The 17,779-nt window shown below is 39.3% G+C and overlaps 1 protein-coding gene across 7 annotated transcripts in view; it reads right to left on the bottom strand.

Moving 5' to 3' along the window:
* NAALADL2 (N-acetylated alpha-linked acidic dipeptidase like 2) overlaps positions 1 to 17,779 on the bottom strand; it is a 400,239-nt gene that overhangs the window by 260,734 nt on the left and 121,726 nt on the right. Inside the window, exons 1-2 of one of the 7 annotated variants that reach the window (XM_030227349.2) lie at positions 4,816 to 4,893; positions 3,686 to 3,831 (exon numbers count right to left, since the gene is read on the bottom strand). The exons of 4 other annotated variants lie outside the window; for them this stretch is intronic. Coding sequence is in view for 1 of the 3 variants with exons in the window: in XM_018912777.3 (XP_018768322.1) it covers positions 4,816 to 4,876 (61 nt within the window). In the remaining 2 variants the exon portion in view is untranslated. Of the gene's footprint in view, positions 1 to 2,879; positions 2,993 to 3,685; positions 3,832 to 4,815; positions 5,216 to 17,779 lie in introns of those variants that run through there. 2 more of the 7 variants (XM_018912777.3, XM_018912781.3) reach the window with 2 other exon arrangements.

The raw sequence follows: 17,779 nt of genomic DNA, 5'->3' as shown, positions 1-17,779 counted from the left end.
CAAGTCTGAGAACACAGAAAATACTCCTTTGGGTTTTGCTTTTATCAATGTAGTTGATAGCAATTAAACCTCAGAAGCTGCATGCCTAAAAAACACAGTGCAATTTATTTTGATTACAGAGTTTGTTTTTTCATGTGTAACCTGCCAGTTAACTGGCAAGCCCAAAAAACCTTACATCTCCTTGGTAACAAACTGAGCCCAGCTTGAGATCTGAAAAACTTTTTATCTTCTCCTGTCCCTTGGCCAGGGATAGCAGCTGAAGGGGCCCTGGGTGCCACCACCCAAGAGTTTCATCTGGGGACAGGTGACAGTCTCCATGCCAGGACAGCCAGGCCTTCCCAGATGGAATTATCAGACACACCCCTCACAGCCACAAATACAGAGAATTTTGTCATGGTTCCACTGCCCTAATTCCAGTGTGGTCTGGTACATCCCACTCCCCAGCCACTCCAAGGCTTGTCCAAAGGACAGTTCCCACTCACTGGCTTTTCCCTGTGGATCTCTGGTGTTTGTTGGCTGTCTGAGCTCCTGTGCAGTGAGTGACAGCTGATGGAAATCCTCCTAACTGCACAATGGGCAACTGGTTGGAAGGAACCTGTTATTGATGGCACAATACATTATAATGGAATTTTATATAGATCTTATGGATTTCTTCCCCCTTCACCTACCAGCATTATTTCAGAGAGAGGTTTAAGGAAGAGTGAGCCTGACTTTTGTTTTTATCTCTTGACTATGACAATATAATTAAGCTGTAAATGATATATCAAAGTGCCATACACAAAGATGAATTGACAGGAGTAATTTTTACTGCTCAGAAGCCTTTGGTTTCATATATCATAATATCCTGTAAAGCAAGCCCATGACATCTGCTTGACTGTAAAAGCAATAGCTTGGTACAAACCTCAATTCATCCTTCAAACAGGCATTTCTGCTCCCTGCTTATTACCACCACTACCTGCATTACTGCAGTTGGAACCTGCATCATTCATTATTTCACTTCTTTATTAATTTTGCTTACCACAAACAGAGAGGAGAATGTGCCATATACCTGTATGGCAGTGTTTTATATAAATGCTCAACAGATGTTTTGCTTCTTTTGAAGGTGCTAAACCACAGAATTTGGCATATTGGTGGACTTGGCAGGACTGGGTTAATGGTTTGAGTCAATGATCATAGAGGTTTTTAGTCAAATAATTCTATATCTGGCTGGGATCCAGACAGATCTCCTCTCTTTTCTCTTTTTTAATAATTTCTTTAGTAAACAAAAAGGAAGGGTAGATTTGTATTCCAGCTCTCACTGCTTCTCATTTCACTTCTTCTTGAGCGGGAGAGGATTTTGTACCTACAAGAATGAGAACCTCATTTGCAGCTAGGATCCTAAGGCACTGCTGTAATGCAATGATTATTATCATCACCATCACTATCAGTCCAATCAATCTGACTGTGTGCTTCTAATGAGTTCATGTCTTAGGGCAGTTAATGTTCACACTACTTTTTTTTGTGGGTTTTTGTTGTTAAATAACCATTCTTTCAAGCAAATAAATTGAAAGGTTGATTTTAAAAAATTAGTACTTAGAGAGCAACTATGAAAAATCTGATTATAGCAAAACATCATCAAGAAGAGCAGATGAACCCAGCTCATTTAGGGGGGTGAATTGTGTTTCCTGGGTTAAGAGATATGACTTGGCCGAGAGGCAATTTCCTTATATGTTTGCTTCTTCTGTAGAAGAATAAAATAATTTCCTTGAAATAAATAAATTATACAGGAAAGATTAAATACTCTCCTACAGAAGCCATGTGCAGAAGGAATGCTTGCTATTTAAATGGCTGTTTTGGTAAAACAGAAATTAGGAAGATTTGTTTCCTGCACATTCCTGTGAAATTCCTTCCAGTACCTCTCCCCACCTTCCTCTGAGAAGACCAGGGACAATCTTTTCTTGGCCATCAGATGCCAGAGAACTTCCAGCTTGAAAAAAAGAACTCAAACTTAATTTGTTCTTGTCTGATAAAATACTCTGCTACACAAGTCCCAGTTGTGAATAATCACCATTCAACCACATGAATCACCCCTCTGTGTATGGATTTACAGGGATAGACTCACTGTCAGCTGTGTGTTTGCAAGCTTTGCATTGAAGCCACCATTTCCAAGGCAAGAATATAAAGAAAAGTGAAGGTGAAAACTTTTTCATTATCTTAGAAGACAGCCTATTACCTCTATCACTTTCTCAAATATCCATCCATCCACACCTAATGAGTCCTATGATTTAGTCAGAACACATCCATAAAGATGATTCATGGCTGCTATGCAGCCACTTGATGTTAATAGCAAAGCTGATGTCTTAAATCACAGCTGTTTCCCTATGATAGCCAAGGGGCAAGACAATACTTTGGAAAACACAAGGAAGAATTTATTAGAGCAACTCTAAAAAAGCAACATTTACAAGAAAAATGTAAAGCAAAACATCAGGTTCAAAAGTGTTATAACCAAAGCACTAAATAGTAGCAGATGCTGTACAGTAATCTGCATATGTTAATATTGCTAAAAGTTTACTATGTCTAGGGTAAAAACTTCTGCATTTAATTTTAATTTTATCTGTAATCATTTCTTGTTGTTCCACTACCACAGTGAGGTCAGCGTATACCCTTAATAACACGAGACAAGTGTCATTCCTTCCTGTGTTAGTAAGCATTTTACCACAACTGAGAAGAGTAAATTTCAACAAAACTAAGTCTGATTAAGTTAAATTAAAGCCTGATTAAAGAGATTTGCTGATGTTTAATTATATTGATTAAGGAACAGATAACACAGTATGTTAAGAGTACCAGTACTAAGCCAGAAAGAAACACCAAATGACTCAGTCCCCAGGAAAACTACTTACATCCCTCATTTTTAGCTGGTTAGCAAGTTCTGCTGGGTCACAGAGCAAAAAGGGTTTTACAGGGCTGAGTCCTCTCTACATACACCCCAATCACAGGCAATTTGACTCAGAAATATTTAATTTATGTAGGCTGCAGACTCTGGAGCATTAAAGAATATTATAATACAGCCAGGAAGGAAGGAACACATGAGTAAATTTGGCATCACACAAAAGATGACAATTAGGCAGAAGATACACATCAGCTCTTGGAAATCTCTTAGCAGATTCATAGATAAAGAGATGTTGCAGCATCAAGCTCTGTTAAGAAATGGGTGCATTTTTAACGAGAACAAACAATCCCTGACATTTCATTTGCTTTCAGCAGGGATCCAGTTGCCTTACTCATCACTATTAAAAACACCTAAATGTATCCAGCAGGATTTCCGAGAAAGCAGTGAATAGGCTGTGATTGTGCAAAGCACTGTCTGGTTCCTGCCTCCATTCTTCTGGCCTGTAACTTTAACAGTAGAAATACTCAACTCAAGTTCCCATTAACAACCAAATTGTATTTTTAACAAGAAATAAAAGGACTGCCAAAAACTGGGGGGAAAAAAATACAGAGACAAGAACATGATGTGCATACACCCAAGCAAAGTGGAATAATTGCATAGATTAAGTAGGTCAACAACAGGTATAGATTTCTTTTAAGATGATCCAAAAAGGCATGAGAAATTTCATGTGAAGGCACGCTCCAGGAGAATTCCCTTCCCACATGCAAACAGGCTTGTCTTACTCAAATCAAGGGAGGCAAAACTGAAACCACCTACCCTAAGGAGCTCCCACTGCAAAGCAGGTCCTATTTCCCAACTTGCTGGCTGGAAAGTAGCTGTGGAATAACCGGAGTGACGGCCGAGCACATGTCCCACAACTACTTCTTCATGATCTTTTTGTCAGGTGATTTGTAACCAGGAGCCTGGATTGGATAGGAAATTACTTTCTTCACAACTGCTGTCTGGTGCTTTGCATGGTGAGGAGCTGCTGTTCAAAATACAGGAATACAGCAACCGGTGCTTTCCTCACGGGGAGCTCTGAAGTTTTCCGTGACTATTTAGATTTGTAATGAGATTTTCAATACAAAGCTAAGCCGGTGTATACAAAACAAAAAGGTGAAAGAAGGTCAAGAACTGCCCTGTTAAAAACAAGCCTTTCATTTCAGGAGGAAAGAGGAGATACTTTCAAAAGGAGAAAGTCTCTTGGGAAGAAAATCCTGGTAACTCTTGGGAACCCTTGGGTCAGTTTGCTCAGTGGGTTTTGGTGGAGCATGTAAGGAAACACATGAACACACATGCAGATTTCCTCCAGTTGCTAAATGCCCAAGGAAATTTTTAATTTATAGATGTTTTCAGCTACCAGGAGTCTTTTAACCCTCTCATTATTTTCTTCCTAATTTTTAAAAGTAATTTTAAAACAGAGAAGATGGAATGGAATTAACAAGGCTCAAGCAGGCCATCAGGAGAACCTCTCATTTCTGGAAGTGTTGAAATATTAGGTTTATAATGAGAAACTGATGCTAATCCTAAATAAATCTGAGGTTTTCCCCTTAACTACACACATGGCTCAAAAAGGAGGTGCTTCAGCACACAAGTTCAATAAAACCCCTCAAAATCTGCATTTCCCAGGCACAGGAACACTCACAAACCCCCTGACCGACAGCATAACTCCAGGGAGGGGTCAGCACCAGTGGAACATTTTCTTACAAGGCAGCCTAATCTGCCCTGGGAAACCCAGAGTGGGAAAACACAGACTCCTGAAGGAGCCTGCCTCGGGAAAGGAATGAGAAATTCAGAGCTGGGAAAAACCTCTCTCCTCCACACTCCACTCCATCACTCACAACTCCTCTCTGAAGTGAAGCAGCCCAGAGTCAGAGGCAGCAGAAGGAACACTCCCTCCTCCCTACCTGAGAGCAGCAGCAGGGAGACATCGCTGTCCACGGGATTCCTTGTTTGAAACCCCTGCATGGCAACGCTCACACACAAACTGCTGCCACCACACGGGGTGGGAGTCTCCTGACACACCAAACCCTGCTGGCAATCCTGGCTCAGAGCCTCCAGGTGAATGAAGAACACGATCTCACAGATAAGAATATGTATTAATCACAAAGGCACAACTTCCCATGGCTGCTAAATTCCCTACTCCCATCTCCACCCGAATACCAAAATCCTGGATACTCAGTAACTGTAAATATGGTTTACAGATCATTACACGAATTCTTACTAGTGTGAATGGCAGCATTATTATTGCAGGAGGAAAAAGAGACTGAAACAAAACAAAGCAAACTACTGAAGAACAACCTGCCACTGTAAATTAATGGAGTTTTGGGACGATCCAGGAAAGTTCCTGAAGTTTCTTCCTCCTCTTTATAATGTCAAGCTTCTAATTTACTTCATTTATATTAATAAACACTGGATTACACAACTATTAATCTAGCTGAGAACTGCACTAAAGCTCACTAAATCTGTCTCTAATTATTATGATTAATGGTGCAAAATGATCAGCTTCTCAAATTAACAACCTAAAGCAACCAGTACAGGAAAAAGGGGTATTTTTCTTAGCAAACAGGTTCTTTAGTCTTTCTAGTTAATGAAATCTAGAGCAGTCCATTCAGTAGTACTACATTCTAATTCACCATGACTACCTATTTACGTAGATTTGCATTGATTATGCTGCCATTATGTATTTATTCAAGATTAATTATTGTTAAATTACACCAAAACTCTGTCTCATTCTTAGCACAACAGCGCAGAAATAGATCTTCAAGAACTGACTGCCTTGGCCTTATTTTTTTTATCTCTGTATCCAGAGGTTGTACTTTTTTTTTTTTTTTTTTATTTCTACTCTTACTATTCACCAATACTAATTTTCAAAGGACAAGTTCTCCATTGAATGCCTAAGCTTTGCAAAATAGTGTCTGACACGTCAAATTAATTAACAAACTTTAAAAAATAATACTATAGGAATTACTGTAATTACTGCATTCCTCTATTACTTCTGTAGTTACTACTCCAAAGTCTGTTATTTTACGGTGGTTTTTAAAGCAATCTCATCATTCAACCTGAGCTAATTAAGAGATAGAGACTGCAAGAAGAGTCTTACCAAACCCAAAAGGAAGTATCAAGTATTTTCAGTTCTACCCAACCATCACTGAAGACAGCTGAGCCAAAGTCCATTCACAAATACAATCAGAAAAAAGATGCTGAAAAGCTGCTTCTCTCACCCCTCAAAGCATGCAGTAAGGACCATGTCTACTACACTGCTTTCCAAATGGGAAGACAATAACCCCCAACCACCAAGGCAGTGTGAGCACTAAGAGGGAAAGAAAGCCCTTCAATAACATTCAGATGAATGGCCGCTTCCTTTGCTATTTCAGACACATTGAAAGTGTGTCTTCTTTCCTAAACAAGGACCGATAGCTCTTGCTCAGTGCATTTCCACCAGCAGTCTTTTTTTCTCCAGCATCTCTCATCAGTAAGGTTTTTATTTTTTTCCCTATGAACTAAAAACATGAACAGCCCTGCATAGAAAATCAAGCCCTGCTGAACATAATGAGAAACTTTCCCACAGCTGCAGGGAGCCTAAGGGATTTTTCATTAAGAATTACACTTCAAACTATATAGATATGGTCAATGCCATGGGGATGAAATGTGTGTCTCAAAAGCTGAAAAGAGAATTGATATTTCTACTTTGTCCTTCCTCATCACAATCCATTCCTAGGACAACTGGAATATCATTTAACAGTGTGCTTCTATTGAAAAGAACCAGCACCATGTCCACATTTTTTTTTTCTCCTGCCCTTGTCCTATGGCATTATAATGTGCAATACCATTGTGTCAGTTGGTCTTCCACTACAGGTCTCACATTTCCACTGGGAATTTTTGTGGGTTATGGTACATGGGAAAACTTGCAGTATTTATTCAGCAGATCCTCCTGAACCAGACAGTGACTGCACCCCTCCATAGCATTGTCCCAAGGCAGATATCACATATTTCATAGTCCCTCCTGTTTCCCTATATGTAGTAAATTTATATCAATTCAGAGGAGCCTTTCTCTGACACAGGATTGAGAAGAAGACATAGAAATGCTACTTTCAAATAAGGATTGAGGAGCTAACAGAATCTACAACACTGCTGGTGAAGAACTTGCTCCCACTTGAAGATTCCTCTTAAAATTTTCAAATTACATGCCCAGTTTAAACACGTTTGTGTTCATTGCTTCTGTCATCATCCAAGTTAATAACATTCATTCTTTAGCACACGTGAGTAACCAAGGCAGCAAAGATTAAAAGGGAAAGCCAATAGCTAAAACAACTGGTTTGGCAGCTGCATGGAAGGAAACCAGTTTGCAGTTCAAACACAAAATTCTCACATGTGAGTCTGGGAATGCCCTGCAGAGCACTGCTTAGGACACACCACTGGCTGCTGTGTGGGAAACCTCAGTACAAGGCTGTTTCAACATGAGAGGTGCATTTGAATGCTCTTCAAAGCAATTGTGAAAGCCATGCAAAACCCACTCAGTTCTGCTTGGAAGGTTATTGGGAAATGGCAAATTACTCATTGCTGCGTGGTTTTCCTTCTGTTTCCTAGCTCAAAATGCCAGAGCTTGTAACTAACCTGAAAAATCTCAAAAATACTTCTGATACCTGCAAACCTCACCAAATGCACCCTCGACACTACTGCACTGTGATCACCCCTCTGTGAGATGAAATGTGAAGATAGAAAGTGAACAAAAACACCTTAAAGTGAAGGAATTGCACCATATCCATAACTAGAAGATAAAACTGCAATTGAAAGTAATGGGATATTGTTCTCTGCAGGTTCCTGAGTTGAATAGGTGAGAGGGGGCATGGGGGAATGTTGCTCCCAATGCTATTAGAAAGCATCTAATATAATACTGTAATTAAGCCTCATATAACCAACTTGAATATTTTAACCCATCTTTTTTTTCTTTTTTTTTTCTTTTTCTTGACGGGTCCATTCTACAGAATATGGTTCTAACACTTTTCCTCTGGGGAAAGAGGTAAAAAGTAAATTGCCAGTTTGACTCAGAGGTAATTGGGCTTTACTTTCTTTCTAAAACTATGGTTTCCTTCCCTTACTGTATCAGCAGAACCTGGAAGAACAATTTAATCACTTCTGTGACACTCTAACTAGTCCTTTCACTTACTTTTCCTGAACTAGTAAGAAATTCACATCACTCTAAAGACTAAAACCACCTGAATTTCATCTATTTTCATGTTTCAACAAGAAATTTCATACAGCTCTATCCATCCAAAGTAACTCTGCAAAGTTTAGAGGGTTACTGATGTATTTCTTAGCACACACTGAATCAGCAAGAACAGACAGACCCACTTGCAGATACCCTGAAGACTAGAAAATTGTAGATTGCTTCTGTGCATGTAAAAGATAAACATAATTTGTGATTTCCCAAGGCTTTGTGTGACACAAGCTCATAAAACACACTTGTGCCTGATGGCACCTATTATTTTGTATCACTACCACTCACCTCTCCTCTGTTCCTGTGAATTTTCATTAAGGCAAGAAGAGTCAAACATGTAAGGAGAATTTTAGTAGCAGTTGATTGGGTAAAGGGGATATTGAGCTACAAATATATTTGCCCCATTAAGACTATTTTACTAATGCCACTGTGAAAAGACACTAATATCAGGTACCACTTCTGGAATGACATTTTTGCTCATGATGGCTGTTAAAAATTGTCCCCAGAGCTAAATTTTACATTAGCAATTAAATTGAGGATATATGGAATAGGAGTTTAAAGAAAAAAGCATACAAATGCAGAGAAACCCATTTAAAATAAACTTCAGAATTACTAATTTAGTCATACCAAAAGCCCCTTCTTTTTTATTTTGCAACCTTTTGGAAGGCATTGCCCTTATTTAGGTGCCACGCTAAAAAATATTATCAAAAGATGACAATGCAGCATGCAGGCATTGCTGCTGAGAGCACCAGGTTTTGATCCAACTCCTCAGCCTGTAAGGCAGAGAATCCAGGGAAAATACAATTTCCTGCAAAGACAATGTCACACTGGGTTTTGGACCTCTGAGTGAATAGGAAATACACATCCCCACTGGATTCCCAGCACATTCCATACAAAATTCTTGCTGATTGTAAGAAGAAAACTCTGATAAAAAAAAAAAGGTCTATAGGGTTCCAAATCAATACACTCCAACAATGTAATTGCACATGCCCATGTCCTCTACAGATAAATGAAAAAAGGTCCATTTTGTTCTCACATCTGGGAGCCAATTAAGCCATGTTCAAGACACTAGAAACTGCTGTGACATACAAGTCTGGGACCAACAACACCTTGAAGACTTTGGAATCTGTTCACACTGAGAAAAGTCAGTGCAAAGTTGCTTTAAAAAAAAAAATACTGTTAAATTTACATTATACAACTGTACCACGTGCACACTGCTGAACAAAGAGAACTGACAAATTCTCAGTGCAAGCTTCAACACTTCACAAATAGGAATTTACTTCTGAAGACAAAGTCTTATATTATTTCCAATCTTCAGCAGCATATTCAGATTTTTAAAACACACACCTTAGGTATCACCGAGTCAGTATGAAAGGAAGCAACACCAAAATAGACAAAAGCCAAACATCTTTGAAATGGACAAGGTTTGCAATTCTCCATGCAGAGAGAAAATTACAGTCCTTAAGGTAGAAATTGGCTAGATAAAGGATGCAAACAGTAAAGGATGGAAAGAACTAGTAAAGAGTAAGAAATATCTCCTTGGTGGTCGTAATCTGCATTTTATGAATCTGCATTCATTTGAAGTCTCACTAAAACAAGAGCCTGCTGTTGTGAGAACCTAGATCATAAAGTAATGAAGATATATTTTAAAAGAATAACAACTAATTTTTTACAACCACCTTGTGGCATACAATAGAGTTTTACCTATTAGAAAAAGTTGGTGAACTGAGAATCACACAGAACAAAAGTTCCCTGCATGCTTCTCCCTCTTGCCACACACAGCATTCCCAGGTTCTCTATTTATTTTATTTATTTCCTTTCTTTTCTCTATTTTAAGTAGCCTCCTGACTTGAAGTTAAACTGCATGTTCCACCTTGAGCTGCAGGTGAAGATTATGGCCCACCCACAGTGAAGTTCATCATGTAATTTCTCACCAGTTAATGAGAAATAAACAATTTTGAAAGAGGTAAATCACTCTGTTTTTAAAATAAAGCTCCCACAGACTGCTGAGACAATAGAGCAGAAGTCCTGCAGCATTGCTATTGCACTTCCAAATCACAGGTTTTCTCTGAATAGGACACCTGAACATCCCCTCTCCACCAGCACAAACAGTGCATTATTGAAGCATATTTTTAAGATTTTTTTTCAGAAAGCACTGGTTCTTTAAAAAAAGGCAAGACATTTCTCAGAAATGCATGCTAAAAACATCGCTAAAAGCTTTCAAAATTCTGGAGAAGCTGCTGAAGATTCCCATGTGAGCACAAAAATGCTTGAGGTGGGTGCTCTCTCCCTTCACTTCCATCATCCTGTGGGAGAAAAAGGGTGGGGACTGGTGGGGAGCCAGGGAGAAACATTTCCTGAGCATCTCTAATTACAGGCACCACTATCCTCAAAGAGAGGCTTAATTGGCCTGATTCTTATTTTAGCCTTGTCAGTTGACTCATATTTAACAATTACTGAAAGATATGATGCTGTTGGTCTTGAAATTATTTTTAGGCACCATTAGAAGCCTGGCATAGGCAAAATTTCTTAATTTAATTTGTCACAAAGCGAGTAATGAAGTTACTCAAATAAGAAAGACTCCACACTGACAAAAACAGAGGGAAAAGTGAAAGCTCATCAAGTCACATCCCAAAATCTCCTGCAAATCTCCCAGCAGTAAGGAGATGCTCAGACAGCTCAGGTTTACTCTGTCACTCCTGCAATATTTAAAGGCTACTACATATCATCAGCTTGGAAAGAAATTGCAAATCTGACTTAACTCCTGCTGGGTTTGGGGTGTAGAGTTTTGACAGAAGAATTAAAATGAAAATATAAGTACCATAAGAAAAAAAAAAAAAAACCAGAAAAAAAAAAACCAAGAACTTGTCAGTTCTTTGTTATTCGGCACTCAGGTTCATGTTATTTTTGAGATAAAGTTCCACTGCAGCTTTATAAAAACTGCCCGTTTATTTTTTGTCCATATATTTATGACATTTGGTGGCAATGCAGATTATATTCAAAGTCTGGATTTCTTCTTGCATTTCACCAGTAAATCCCTTCTCCTGGACTGTGGAAAAATTATCTCTAAAATCTGAATTTGCTCTGACTAAGGGAAAGTTGGACCCATTTCTTGGTGATGAGTGAATGAAAGGTACATGTGAAGTCAGCTGGATTCAGGTCTGCACACAGTTACTTTATGGCTGATTTTATCTCTAATTAATCCTCTTAGAATGAGATTTTAGGATGTAAAAACACCACAGAGTTTTTCAAGTGGAGTTTCACTTGCTAACAGTGATAGAGTTTGGGGTTTTATTGTAATCTTTCTGCTGCTTTCTCTCTATATTGTTATTGTCACCCTTCCTTTTTTTATATTCTGTGTTAACTTGTACCAACTAAACAATACTGTTCTATTCCTTGCCTTATTGCTATTTTAGATGTTGCAGAGTGAAAAAACCACAACCCTTACTTTTCAAAGCTCAGAGTTTGTCCCTTATCATGTGTGAATAAAACAAAGGGTCAAGGATACAGACAGAACAGAATCACAGAACAGCTGGGGTTGAAAGGAACCCTTAGAGGTTCAGCCCACAAAGTGCATTTTGGTTAAGCACCCTGAAGGAAAGTTTGAACTGTGAGCAACTGCTTACATTCTCCAAAAAGCAGAAGACATACTATAGATTATTTGTTACATCTCACAGGATAATATTTTTTTTAAAAACCCACCAAAAACCATGAATCCCTTTAGAAAAGACTCAAATTCATGACAGAATTTTGTTCAAACAGGATGGAAACACTTACTTGGCCTTTGTTACCTTGGCATTTTCTGAAAAACTGCAATCAAATAAAAACTTCTAAATGAATTAACAGGCAAAGTTACATGAAGCTCTGAGCAAGACAAGAAAAGCCAGCAACTGCATTATACAATGTTGCAATTAATCATTAGAACAGAGCAACATTTAATATCTTTCCTTTGAAGAGCAGTGGTATGGGAAAATCCCAGTGATGGAAAGCCTGGGGTAATTGCACCCAGCAGGTGGTTTAGCCTGAGGAGCTGGAATCAGGAAGACCTTTGTATTTCCATTATTATTATTTTGTCAGAGATCAGAAGACAATGTCTTGAGTTAACAAGATGGAACTTCAAAGTGCAGGTATGGTTGTGCTGAGGAGGAAAAAAACAGTGCAGAGAACCTCAAGGACAGCCAGCAGCAGATCCAGCAGAGACTGGAGGCACCAGCCAGGAGGATGCTCTTACAGGAAAGCTCTCAGGAGGCATCCAGACAGTGAAGCCCCAAAACACAAGGAGATTGAACCAATGATTTTCTCTATACACAAATAATGCCACTGCTCTGTACATGTCTGGAAATTGCCCAGAAGTTTTAGAATATCCATCGTGTTTTCTAAAACATGTGACTAATATATCTTAAATATAGTTTAGAATTTGGGAACTGACTGAGAGAGATATATCTTCAAGAAAGGAGTTACAGAAGACCAAATGACACAGAGATTCCTTTAAACTGTCATTGAAAAAAGTTATATTCCTCCAGAAGTGCAAGTTACTGCACAAATGACAAAAGAGCTTCCAGCTAATGAGGGAAATATGACTGAATTTCCAAGAAGGCTTTACAATGGCTTACAGGAGATCTTTCATTAATATTTACCTCTGTGACTCAACTCTGACAACCATTCTTTCCTCAGCTCCTAGGTAAAAAGGAGATTCTTTCAAATGGTATCCTGCTGTATTTGGCAGCATTATGACACCTGGGGACATGGTTTAATGTGGACTTGGCTGTGCTGGGCTGGACTTGACGGTTCTAGAGGCCTTTGCCAGCCTAAATGATTCTATGCTAAGAAAAAAAAATCTCACATGGGCTGTGAAGTGTCAGAAATTGAAACAACTGATTAAATGTAATTCCATATATAACTTTCACACACAAAGAGGTGTTTTTGACATTCACTAAGAGGAAATTTTCAGGAATTTGACGGTTATGGGTACTCCAGCCAACTTGTCTCTGGCAGCAGAAGGGAAGTCCAAGTGCCCAGTACACACATCTAAGGGGCATCATGGGGAGGATAAGGAATGTGTTCAAATATTTCATTAAATTACCTTCTCTCTGCTTGTAGGCATTTCCTTCAGCCGTACAGCTGCTAAAATTTAGAAACTAATACCAATCCTTATGAAATTTTAATTTGACTACTGTGATGAAAGACAAAAAGTAGAATTTATCATCCAACAGATGCACCTTCACACTGTGCTGTGGTTTTTTTCCTTTATTCAGGCACCCTTCAGTTAGGGACCATAGAAATTCAATCACCTGCTGTAGCAATACCTGGTGAAAGACAATTGCCAGAAGTGATGCTGTGAGATTTTGGTCAAAAATTCAACTACAGGTTGAGCAGGTGCTTTTTTTAAAGTCTGTCCTCTGGGGTGCAGCACAGTTTTCATGTGTGTAACAGCAAAAAATTCCAAAAGGATGAAGCAAAAATGCCACACACAACCCACACCAAAGAGTAAAGAGCTGGATTTCAAACAGCTAACTGCCATCTGGATAAAATGTGTCCTTTAAATGGGCTTTCAAACTGAAAGGGTAGACCATTAAAGTCTTGCTGGTGATGCTCACCAAACCAAAAAAGGACAGTAGTTTCTCTGGGCAGAGGGAGACTCATTTATTTAGACTGTTGTTGATAAGAACCAGAAAAATTCCTGTCAACCCACCAAAAAATTAAGCTCCAGCTGGACAATACTATACAGCTCTTGACAGCTCAGTAAACTGCAAGTACTGTGGCCTTCACATGAGTAAGTCCAGGGCAGGACTGAAGTGTAGTTGTATGTGAGTGCCAGTGTGAAATTCAAGAGAAACACCATGACACTTGCAGGGATAAAAGGTGACAGGGAACCTTTAAAAATAAATCCAGATTTCATCCAAAGACCAACACAGCTCAAATCCATGCAAAACAACGTCAACCATTAATTTTACAACACAAAAAAAAGCACAGTGCAAATGAGAGAGGAGAACAAAAATCTGAACCACTTCTCTGGTACATGATGTGCAGGGAGAATTTGCAACACTTCAGAGTACCTCTGCAAGTGGATTAGGAATTACTGGTTCATGAAGTTCCCTACCACTTCCTCTACCAACCCCTTTTGCTTCTTTACGATGTCCCTGTGGCCATCTATCCTCACACAGCTAACACACACAGAGGCACAAAAGCCCTACAGCAGGCCAGGATGCTTTTTCCTCACGTTGTGTATGAAAGCAGCCTTTTATTCACACTGGCATTATAAAGCAATCCAGCATTTAGTGACTCTCTTCCCAGTCCTTTTGTCATTATCACTTCTGGCATGCTGGCTGATGCTATCGGCGTTAAAGACCCCGTTCCCCAGGTTGCCTGTGTGCAGTTTATAAATCTGCTTTGGATTATATTGATTTACTAATTGACCAAAACACTGGATTATACACTCTGCTGGACACTTTACACATTAAACAAAGTAATTGATAAAGACAGCATGCTCTTTGGGCTGATTTTTCTAGGATTTGATCTTTTCTAGGAATGTACATTTTAAGTCAGTCCTTAATAGCAGAAAGAAATCACAGAAAAGAAAAGAAACAGGGAAGAGCAGTCTTTGGAAGCTGTTATTTGCTACTGGAGGAAGACTGGCAGAGGCAGCTGCAGGAGCAGGGACTGGCAGCAGAGACCTGATCAATGCTCACTATCATGCAATAAATGGAAATTCATTAGGTAACACCCTCAGCAGCCCAAGAGAGGAGCCTGCAGTGTTCCCCAGGAAACTGAGAAGCAAGCACCTATCCATCAAACCCCTGGAAAGAGCAGTTTATCTTCCATCCTGTTGAGTATACATCTGTTATTAATCAATAGCTGTTAGGATTTGTGTCCCCTCTCCTCCCATTTTTACACGAGCTGGCAACTTTCCTGTGACTGAAATAACCCAATTAATCTTCCAAATAGAAAGGCAGCCTTTTTTTTTTTTCTTTTTGACAGGCAGATGTTTGACTATTGATCTGAATTAAGTGAGGAAAAGGAGAAGGAACAAGTACAAAATAAAAAATTACATGTAATATCACAATCCAGTGCTGTAAATAGTTCATTGCTCCACCTGCTGTTGGGCTTCTTTTCCTCTAAGCAAATAGCACATTCTCCATGGCTAATGACACAAAACATTGTACCTACAAAGAGCCTCACCACGTGAATCCATGTCATTAAAAAGGACTAAATGGACTAAAAATGCACAAACCTAAAGGCAAGCCAGAAGGAGACAGAACACTGATTTATGTCTTTTCATTCAGATGTAGAAATATAAAAGACGAATGAGCAAAGATCGTCACATGGGCTTAGATGCATCTTTGAAGATCTCTATTGTCCAGAGGGAAAAAAAAATAATGCTACAAAAGAACACATTCCACAATACAGCTATTTCTTACCTGTGTTTAAACAGTGATTGCTATTCCTACTAGAAGGCCACATTCAGTTACTGAAACATTTTGTAAAGGAAAACCAAAACCAGTCAGACCTTGCTTTCCCTCTAAGCCCTTTAAATCCACTTTTGCAGCCCCTGTGTTCAGCTGACCCCTAACTGTGTGTCCCCAGGTGGGCCCTGCTGGGATCAGCACACTCAGACAATGCCTGATGTCAGCTTTGACCTGCACAGGGGTTTGAACAACCTGCTCTAGAGGAAGGTGTTCCTGCCCATGGCAGGGGGTTGGAATAAGGTGATCTTTAAGCTCTTTTCCACCCAAACCAATCTGTCATTCTGTGTGACCCAGACCCAAGGACCACAGCAGAAAGAGGGAAGGGATCTGAGTCCCCAGGCAGGTGCTCTTCTCACCTGGTACCCACAGTACTACCCAGCTCAGGATGCTCCCTCCAATCCATCAGCCAATTATCCTCCTGAGGCACTCTCAGAGATCAAACACATTCAATTCCCGTGGCCAGAGGTGTGGGTTTAAGTGAGCAAGAGCATTAATTTCAGTAGTCAAATTACATGTTCCACTGCAGCTAATGAAATCTGCATTTCATTAACTTTTCTCCAGGCCACCCATAAGTGAATGTTTAACTGGAAAAGAGCTGGGACTCAGGTTGGGACACAAAGGTATTATTATAAATAAGTCATGTATTGTGAGATGCACTGCAAAACTGCTTACGAATGTAATGGCTCTGCCACTGACTGCTTTTAAACAGTGGAAGGTCAAAAGGGCTTCTCTGAATTTTTAGCAGTAAGAGAAGATCCTGAACTTAGTAAAGCATTTTAAATAATAACACATCCTTTTATCCCACTTTAAATTATCCACAGGATTTTTTTCTTAAAAAAAGCTATTCCCTTTGTATAGCCAAGTTGTTCATGAAGTGTGTGAGCTGGGTATCCTAACAGCAACAGTCTCTGCCCATCAAATCTGCTGGACTTCTACTATCAACCAAAACCTCTCTGAGCTTCATAGCTATCCCACAATATCAGCAATATACTGACATTAACACAAGCAGCACCACAGTTGCATCTTCAATCTGTCATCCCTGACTCCCCAAAGGCCTTGCAGTCCTGCCCTGCTCTACATTTAGCTCCATCCTTTCAGCTTTCCAGCCAGTGATTCAGAGGTATGAGAACAGCTTTAAAATCCCAGGACTGTAAGCAAATAAAAGCCCATAAGACAGCAGGTTCACGACCCTTAGATCTGCAGTATCTCAGCTTTTGGCCTTTCAGTCATGGGTTTGATTCTAATCTCAGCCCCACACTCCACATATTTGCATCACAAATCTTCAACTCGTGCCCACAATAACAATCACTCTGCAAGAGCTTTATTCTCAAACACTCCTCTCTAGCATTCAAAGCTCATGTCCACCTGAATCCAGCTTCAGATTCCAATTCATAAGGTGTGGTAAACAAGAGCAGAGCTTTGTTTGCAAACACTCAACATCTTTTGGACAATGATTTCAGTTATGTCTTTTATTATTACCACAAGTTATTTGGCTGTTTTTAAATATATCTTAGCAGTTTATCTCTGAGTGAGTATACCAGTCTGTAAATAATTCAGCACTGCCAAATTATTCCCATGAACTGATTATTCCAAGGAATGCATTGTACTTATTAATATCACTCCAGAAACTGAATGGCTTTTAATGCCTCCCAACTCCCTTACAAATGGAGAAGGAGTTTATGCACTTTAATCTAAAACTAACTAGCAGCCAATTTAGACATCAAGGGCATCCCTTTTTTAGTACATTATATTCAAGCACAAATTCAACTTTCCCCATGCTTCAACCTTCCATAAATACTATGGCTCCATCTGAAATGTTTTGTTAGAAAACATCTAACATAGCTAAGTGTGAAATGACACAGTTACTGTTAAATCCTATGAAATCCTGCCCACTGCCCATATTAGAAAGTTCTCCCTCCAGTATTATGCTCTTATTTGTAAGAGCCACACAAAATACCACACTGCTTTTCTATACATCAGAAAGAAAACTTCACTTTCTCATTGTAAGAAAGTTGCCTCACATTAGAGGTGCATTTCAGTGACATATCCTGTATTCAGCCAGCTGAATACCCTGGACAAATGTTTTAAGATCCATTGTACATTTATCACTGCATCAAACCCCTTGTAACTATAATTACTGTTAGGAATTTCAGAAACAGAAATAATAAGCTGAGGGGTTTTTTT

Source organism: Serinus canaria, chromosome 9, assembly GCF_022539315.1.
Source record: "Serinus canaria isolate serCan28SL12 chromosome 9, serCan2020, whole genome shotgun sequence".
Lineage (NCBI taxonomy): Eukaryota > Metazoa > Chordata > Aves > Passeriformes > Fringillidae > Serinus > Serinus canaria.
Note: the sequence above shows the minus strand (reverse complement) of the source record. Positions and strands in the feature narration are given on the sequence as shown.